We start from the raw sequence: 8,888 nt of genomic DNA, 5'->3' as shown, positions 1-8,888 counted from the left end.
GGACCTCCTCGCCCCGGGGCCCACAGGCGCGCTTGGCCGCAGGCTCCCCGCTCCGCTCCCCGGCCTCGCCGCTCCGCTTCACGGCCATGCTCGAGCCGAACCCGGCCCAGGCCCGCCCCGGAACCGCCGCCGCTCCCGCAGGAAGGGGCGGGAGCAGCTCGGGACAGTGGAGGAGTCGGACCGCCCTAGCGGGAAGGCTTTCTCATCTACCAGTGCCGAGGTGGGCGAAAAGAGTTAAAAATAGTTATCGTGGAATGGTTTGGAAGGGACCGTAGCCATTCCCACCCCCTGTCATGGGCAGGGACACCTTCCACTGGGCCAGGTCGCTTCACGCCCCAGTGTCCAACCTGGCCTTGGACACTTCAGGGATCCAGGGGCAGCCACAGCTGCTCTGGGCACCCTGAGCCAGGGCCTGCCCACCCTCACAGGGAACAATTCCTTCCCAATGTCCCGTCTGCAGCAGTCTCTCATCCATCGCTGCTTGCAAGGCCAAGCAGGTTTTTGTCATCCCAGTTTCCCCAGACCGCAGCCCCCTGCGATCCTGAACCAACACGGCTTAAAGTTCGGAGTGGAAGGGGAAAGCACCGAGGGGAGAGAACTTCCTCAGATACTCCTCTCTTTCCAGGAGAGGGAAAGGCTTCGGGGTGACCTAACCATGGCTTTCCAGTACCTGAAGGGGCCCACGGGAAAGATAGAGAGGGACTATTTATAAGGGAAGGAGTGACAGAAAAGGGGGAATGGCTTCCCACTGCCAGAGGGCAGGCTTAGATTAATTAAAATCTAAACCCTTCCCTTGCTTTCAGCAAGAGTTATTCCAGGACAAGCACAGTGATAAGGAGGAATGGAAAAAGCCTTCTTCCAATAAACTGTTTCATATGGAATGACAACAGTAGAAACAGTAGTGGAAGATAGAGTAGATTAGTTCAGTAAGAAAAAATTAAAGATCTATCCAAATCCAAAGCAGATTTTTTTTTCATATGTGCAAGTAATAAAAGTAGCATTAGTATCTTCCTGGGCTTTTTCAAACTGTTTTTCTTTTTTGTTTTGTTTTTTTTTTTTTTTTTTAGCAAAATTCTGTAAAAAGAGTGATCCAGAAGAGGGCAACATTCACAGCCATTCTGAGACCTAGGACAAGCAAATGCTTTCACACTGACAGAAGATGCTGCGATGCTTTGAGAGCAGAGGACAGAACAAAATAAAAGCAGCTGAAGTTAGAAGACAGAAAGGGGTAAAATAAAGGGAGTACATAAGACTGGGGGGAAAAAAGGAAATGGGAAAGTATGAATTGCTAGACACTAGGTACAAGGGCTTTTTTTGAGTAATTTATGAGGACAAAGCCAAAAGCATATTACTGCTGGTAGTGGCATCATGCTCCAAACTCTGCTAATAATTCCTATTTCTAGGAATACTTAAATTTAACTCACTACATTCCAACTATTTTTCTGCTTGTTTAGAAGGCAGTTCCATTTGGAATTCACCTCAGTATAGCAAATTCTATGCAAAGGTGCAGACTTCTCATTTCTTCCATAAAACATTTTTGGTGGTTCTTCTGGACGATGGAAAACCTTTGTTTCAGCCTTATAGTTTTCTTGAAACTTAAATTTATGCAGGTATCCAAATATATTTGCAATTCCAGAAACTGATAGGCACAAAATATGGAAGGTAATTAACATTCTCAAGAGGGAGTTGCTGTGTTACTGAGGGGATGAAAAGGAAGGCCATAGCTAGTAGAAGCAGGAAAAAAGATTTGATTTAACACAGCTTTTAAAAGGCTCAATAGTGATACTGAGATACTGAGATCTTCAAGGCAAAAGTCCAGTTTACCAGACTTACAAGCCTGATAGTTACCATCACACCATATTTCATAGTTCTAGTATTTTAAAAAGTACTGCAGAATGGTACTGAAAATCATTTTTATTTCACTTTATTTTATGTTCAATTATTCTCTCCCCTCGCTGCCTGTGTGGCTGTCAGAGGCTTCCAGGAGGCTGGGGAAGCAGACTGCTGCTCTCACTTCCAGCCAGGTCACTTCCATGATCTGCTGGAGTGCACTTTGAAGCCGTGTTCTTTCCTTTCTCTGTTATATCTGACAGCTTTCCTCCCCCAAGTCTGTTTTTTTGGCAAGCAGCATTTATGGAGGGCCAGTTGGAGACCTCAGGCCCAGACAAAATTCATCTGCTCTGCTGTGCTTGTATGTGCAGCAGATGGGAGCACTGAATGAGCCAAGCAGCAACCTCTGAGCTGCCCAGTTCTCAGTAAATCAAAATACTCCTCTGTGGTTCTTGCCAGATGAACAGATCATCATATCCAAGTTACACACTGCCCCTCTGGCATTTTCAAGCCTGAAAAACAATTTCTGGTCCCTTGCATGAACCTCAGCCCTCCGCCTTGTTCAAGGAACAGCTCTAGATACCAGACTAAGTGAGGCAAGGCACCCTTTCCTGCCTCAGTGAGGGCCTCTGCAGCCTTTACTGCCCTGAACAGTGTGTAACCAGCCAAGCCCCAGCCCTGCAGTCCTGCTGGCTTGCCTTTGCCTCCCAAACCTGAACCTTTTTCTGCACTGCGGGATCCTCACCCATGCACTCCTGAAGACAAAAATCTGATTTGTTAGAAATCTACATTTCTAACACAGAGCTTCACAAGGTTTCCCCTCTGATTTCAGCCTTAAACACTGCTGTCCTTCTCAGCCAGCCCCTCTCTCCAGCCTTTAGCCATGGATCTTGTGGTGCTGTAGGTAATACTTGCCGCCCCTCAGGATTAAGTCTCCTGATATGCATTTACATCACTCCCTAACCGTGTCCTCATGACCCTTCCCAAACTCAGCCTCATCTCCAGGCCTGCAACCTCTCCCTACAGACGAGGGACCATCTCTGAGTAGGACTGCTGACAGAGCAGTGCATGAGCCCAGCTATCCCAGCATAGCCTGTGCTAATCCCAGCCCAAACCTGTCCTTTAAACCCATTGGTGTCGGGGTACTGGAGCCCCAGTTAAAGTAACCCCTGTGGTGGCTTCACTTCAAGGCCATCTGTCAGTTGTGATTCCCTACCCTACACTAGTAAGAAATGCATTCATTTCTTAAAATAATTTTTTAATTTTATGTATAAATCAACCATAGAAAGCATTCAGAGGCATTAATCCAAAATCCCATCTCTAAAGCTGTAGTTCTCAATGTTTGCTTTTAGTTTACACAATTACTCCACAGAAAAGTTTCCTTTGGTTTTTCCCAAAATTTCAAGTGTGATATAGAGCTCTTTGTCAAATGTTCCTGCTTTCCAGCCTTTTACACCCTGAGGGATCACATAAGGAGTGAGGGTGGATGCTGCCAAGAGATGGGATATCAGGACCCCCTCCTCAGCACAGCCTCCTGAGAAGGGAATATCCCAACACAATCCCTTTTTTGCCATCACATGTCCGAATGCCCTGTGCCCCATGCTCCCATGACCCTGATCAGCCCAGTGCTAGGCCATACACTTGGAGACACAGTCAGACATAGTCATTGCAGTGCTTGAATTCCACAAGTTTGGCACTGAGGAGTCCAGGGGATGTGCAAGGTCAGTGTGTGGACCCAGGAGATGAGAGGCTGGCAAGGCTGAAATAAAACCACAACTTTTTTTGCTCTAGATGCTGTAAAACAAAACCACCTCTCCTCCTCTTCTCCCTCCTCCCCCAATCCCAGAGTTATTTCAGCTGGAGTGCAAGGAGTGCATTTTAGGCCTGACTAATGGCAGTTTGTGTTCCTGCCACAAGGAATATTAGAGCCTGTCGATATGGACAAGGCATTATGAGGGTTTGAGTCAGAGCATGGTGTGAGTCTGGAGCTGGGCTGAGTGCCCAGGTGCTGAAAATGGGTGGAAAGATCAGAAAAGAAGGGAAGAGGACAGAAGAGTGGGGAGGTCAATGAGCAGGCTGTGAAAAGCTAGAGGAGCTGGAAGCACCTCTGAGTATCTACTGCAACACTCAGGGTATCTTCTGTGTACTGAAATCCTTCCCACCTTCTGCACATGGAATCATCCCCAAGCATCAACCACTCTGAGTTAGTTTGACACAGTCACTGAGTCACAGAATTTACCAGGGAGCCCTTACAGTCCTGATGGGAAAAGCAGGCACTTACAAACACTGCAATATTATTTTCAAATTTTGTTATTTGTTTTTAATTTCACAGTGCTCAGGTCGAATTAGCCTGAGGTCTGGATCTCAGAACTGTCAACTGTCACTGATTAGATATTGATATGGGCTCCTCTTTTCTGAAACACTACCAGTTTTCCATGCCTTTACATACCTAATTTGAGAGACCCTGAAGCCTGATTTTTTCAAGGCTCTTGGAAAAGCCACAGTTTTTTTCAGTGTTTTGATGTTGATTCTGTGGCTTTAAAAAGCTTCAGTCTTGCATTTCAAGTACATAATCATTAGTCATTTTGGAAAATCTTAGCTTAAATACTTATTTATTAAAGGGGAACAGTGACAACAACCCGTCAAAGGCAGGCTTATAAAACCATAATAAAGCACTTTCACAAAGAGGTTGATTTCCAAGACCGAGGTCCACCCAGCAAGTGTGTCCTAATGTCCTTCCTAAGCTGAGAGGCAAGACACACAGTCTATATTTGAAGCATCATGTCAGGAGTGACCAGGGACGACTTGGGTGCTTTAAGAGGGCAAGAACAACAGAACCAGGACCTTTTCCTTGGTGCAGTTGTTCTGCCTCCACCTTAGGTCATGTTTTCTCTTGTTTCCAGCAGTAAGCTCTGTGAGATGGGACATGCCTCTTGCTTCATGTCTATACAAGTGCCAGGTGCACTGCTAGAAGAAGCAATCTGTGTACAGGAGAAGTGCCAGCCAGACTGGCAGCGCTCAGGAGGGTGAGGAGCGGGGACTTTCTGCTGTGCCTGGTGAGGAAATGGAGTGAGGTTTCATTCCAGTGAAACGTGAGGAGGTTGGCTTTACAAACTTCATGGGCCACATCCTCTGTCTTGTGAAGTGCTCAGGGTCTCTCTGGTGTTATGGCTAGTTTGGCCAAGGAGCAGCTCAGGAGCACAAAACTCAAAACTTGTTAGCTGAGTTTGCTCTCTCTGAAGCGAGTCAAAAAATAGTAGAAAACAGCAAATATTTTCCCTCCTTCTAAACCTGCTGTGTGGAGTGCTCACTCAGTATTGATTCAAATTTCTATTTACACACACTAGAGTGTTTCTAACTCTGGCTCACCAAATTGGTCCTCTCAAGTGCAAATTACAGTACACGTGAAGATCTTGTTAGATCTTATTGTCCATAGTACCTTGTGAGAACTTACAGCACCCAAAGCACACTTAGAATCAGAAAAAACTGTGGAACAAGCTTCCCTACAACCATTTTCAGCTTGTATCCATAGAAATAGAGGCTGGATTGGGAAAAACGTGGTCTGTTATTTTAAATAATCACCATACAGCGATTACTGTAAAGTATGTGCTTTGTTTTAAGTGGTCTGACACTCATTTCCATAGAAACAGACAGAGGATAGCAACCCACTTGTTTGAACTGTCCTGTAGATTCTGTCTGGGGCAGAATGCAGGAATATAAAATGTTTAAAAATGTGGGAAAAGCCTGGGATTTTGTTCTTAATTTTTTGTTTTGTTTTAATCCTCAAAAGCCAAAAAGAACATTAGGGAAATTCTTGGAAACTTTATTGTGGGAGAATAAAATGAAAATGACAAATATCAGCTCCTAAAAAAACTGTAGGGGAGAAAGCAGGAAGGAAAAGCAGTAAGGGGTATAGTGGTGAGAAGTGTACGCAGACGTGTGTGTGTGTGTTTGTGAGAAGAAGCGCTTCTCAGATATTTTTCTGACAATTTTGGTTATTGTACAATAGATCTAGTGATTTTTTTTTCACTAATAGGAAAATTTAGGCCATCTAACTCAACTGTCTATTTTATTTCGCTATTTTTTCACATTCACTTTCTTTCATTTCACATTGTTTACTTCTTAACTGACACATTAATTCTATTGGAATTTCCATGCACTAAGTCATGATATGAGCTTTGAATTGGCAGTTGGAGTGAAGTTCAGGGGAAAATTATTAATGTGGAGAAAAATACGTTAAGTGCTCAGATTTTGGCTTTGCTTTTGCCAAGCTTCCATGTAACAACACAAATCCTGCATTTCTGGCACTGTGAAATTATTTCTTTTCTCCCCAAGTCCAAAAGAGAGAAACTGTCTGAAGCAGATGTGATATCCCTCCTGGATACTAACTCCTGGAGTTTCGTGTGATTTTTTTTCCTTTGGAGGAAAAAAAAAGGAATCTAATTCCTGTTGCTTGTGAGGAAAGGACAAGGCTGAGATTCTGTAATTCTACATGCTGAACATGTCTGGATTAGTTATATTGTCTTGCAGCAACTGAGTATTGCCAGCTTCTGGGAGCTGCATTCTGCACATCATGGTAAACACTTTCTCCCTTCCTGCCTTTGTGTTTTACACTCCTGTCTCCAAGTTTACTATTTAAGCACTATCCATCACAGGGAATAGCAGAGAATTGCAAGACTACTTTTTATATTTTAGATTACTTGGTTTTAGGTTAGTTTTGAATAACAAAGTAGCCCCCATTCAGAGGGAGAAGAAAAAACCCCACTATATACATACATACATACATATATATAGATATGTATGTGTGTAAAAAAATATAAATGCCATTCAATTCCTGTCAGCCACAGTGTCCATAAGTTTTCCTCCTCCGTAGGAAGGCTTCCCTTGAAGGCAGATGTCTACAAGCAGGAGCAGCCAGCTGCCTCTTGTGCAGTCATTCAACCCTCACCGCTTCACCTCCCTGGAGGTTACCTATGTTTTGAACCTCTCCCAGTTCAGTCATTCCTCTTGGAAACTGCCTCTGCCTTTGGGTTATACCTGCAGGGTGCCAAAAGCATCCCCGGCTCATTCCTGCACTTTGGGATGGTCTTTTGCTTACAGCACCACCAGGCTAGAAAAAGCTATGTTATCTCACTGGGAACAGAAGGCTCACAAGTGTTCATCAGACCTTCTGATTCAAAGCCTTTCAAGCACAAGCATGGGATACTTCCCAGTTATTTTTGATGCTTTGTATATTCTTCTGCATTGATTGTGTACTTGTCACAGATCTGTTGTCTACTCAGTCATCACAACACACTGAGTGGTCATTGTTGACATCTGTTCCAGGGATTAGTGAGCAGATGTGAGAGAAGGAGATGAAACACTTCCTGCTGGAGCTGTAGCAGGTGGCCTGAACATGAGATATGTCTCCGTTGGCTGTACAGGGAGTGGAGGTTTGGCATCCTGAAGCCACAGATGGGCTGACTGCACTCACCTGAAGTTGTGGCAGATGCGAGGTTACAGCAGCTAGGAAGTTGGGATAGACAGGTAAGTTCACCCTAATTACCTGAACACCTTTCTAGAGGATCCAAGTATGGCCTCCAAATGCTTTCTCTGTAAAAATCTGTGCTGCTTGTTCCCCAGCATTCATTTCTGCCTTTGGTGGGACTGACCTGAGACAGCAAGCGCAGGAAGTGTGAGATTGAATGATCAGGTGCAGGGTCAGGGGGACAAAGGAGGGGAGCAGGGGGAGACTCCCACAAGTCTCCTTCCAGTTCCCTGCTGGAAGGCAGAAGGTAACTGGCTGAGTTAAAGGCAGACACTGTCCTTATCTGAAGCAGCCAGCAGCAAAGGCTTCACCTGCAGAGCTACTGTTCCCTCTCCCCATCTGTGTTTGCAGTTGCAGATGTTGCAGCGTGATTTTATACTGTTATTTCGGCATCTTTGATCCCATTTATCTGAGCTCAGTAACACTTGATGGAGTGTCCCTGACCTCGGACAGGTTCATGTGAAACCTGTTTTGCTCTTATCTGCCCAAGAGTAAGGAAGCACAGGCTAATATATGTGTTACCCCGTTGTTTTTCTGTGTGTGAAGAGGAACAAAACTGGATTCAGATTCAAACATGAAGACCAGGTTGGTCAAAGTTCAGTGTAACCTCTGAAAAGAGGTGCCAGACTTTGGAAATTCAAATCTGGATGCGTTCCAGCTTCAGTTGGAACAGGAGGAGAGGAATAGATTTAACACAATTCTTTTGGTTCCATCGTCTTTCACTGACTCACCCATGGGGTTTTTTTCAGGAGAAAGATCAGTGTGATCATGCATGGCAGGATGTAAACTGCTGGATATTCATGTTTACCCACAGCCCCAGGAAGAAAGATGCTTTTGTGTCCCATTTCCAGTGTTGGTTCTAAGCTCTCTTCATGAGGACAGCTCTTACAGGAGCTGGGAGCTGTCCTGATTTATTCCCTTGGGTCCCTCATACCTTAAAAGAAGCGCCAAAATACATTGGAAGGTAGTTTAGCAGGTAGTAATGACAATTTGTTTGAACTTCTCACTGCTTCACTTTTCTGTATCACAAAAGATTTCAGGCAACGACTTGAAGTCTCTCAAAGTAACTTCAAGATGTTTCCTCCCTCAGAGACCCGTGAGCCGAGGTGTGAGGGCAGGAGCGGGGCTGGAGCAGCAGCCTTGGAGGGGTCTGGGACGAGAGCCGAGGTGTCTGGAGTAGGGAACGCAGGGAAGCTGGGCTGCGGGGGACACGGAGTGATGGGGAGCACCTTGCACCTGTCTCGGGACAAACACAAGCGGGGAAATGTGGTCACGAGTCGCGGTGTGTGTCTAAGTCCATGACTCTCCTCCAACCATTGCCAAGCAAGAATGAGGGGGGGGAGACGCTGAAATCGAGCCTCTTGTCCAGGAGGGAGGCGCGAACTGCTCGGAGAGGGGTGGGGAGAGCCGGGGAGGGCGGGCGAGGTGCAGCCGGCTCTGAGTCAGCCCGGCCGCACGATGTGCGCCGAGGGCAGTGCCCGGCGCGGCGCCGCCGGGAGCCCGCGTCCCTTCCCGTCCCTTCCCGTCCCTT

At 45.9% G+C, this 8,888-nt stretch overlaps 2 protein-coding genes across 2 annotated transcripts in view; one reads left to right on the top strand and one right to left on the bottom strand.

The window, feature by feature from the left end:
• The window catches only part of URB1 (URB1 ribosome biogenesis homolog), a 38,595-nt gene extending 38,490 nt beyond the window's left edge, over positions 1-105 (bottom strand). Inside the window, exon 1 of the mRNA XM_031065246.1 lies at positions 25-105. Coding sequence (XP_030921106.1) covers positions 25-88 — 64 coding nt within the window. The 5' untranslated portion in view covers positions 89-105. The remainder of the gene's footprint in view (positions 1-24) is intronic.
• Positions 106-7,278: 7,173 nt separating this feature from the next.
• EVA1C (eva-1 homolog C) overlaps positions 7,279-8,888 on the top strand; it is a 33,777-nt gene continuing 32,167 nt past the window's right edge. The window contains exon 1 of the mRNA XM_031065244.1: positions 7,279-7,356. The gene's annotated coding sequence lies outside the window, so the exon portion shown is untranslated. The remainder of the gene's footprint in view (positions 7,357-8,888) is intronic.

Source organism: Geospiza fortis, unplaced genomic scaffold, assembly GCF_000277835.1.
Source record: "Geospiza fortis unplaced genomic scaffold, GeoFor_1.0 scaffold514, whole genome shotgun sequence".
Classification (NCBI taxonomy): domain Eukaryota; kingdom Metazoa; phylum Chordata; class Aves; order Passeriformes; family Thraupidae; genus Geospiza; species Geospiza fortis.
This window is presented reverse-complemented; position numbering and strand designations above follow the sequence as displayed.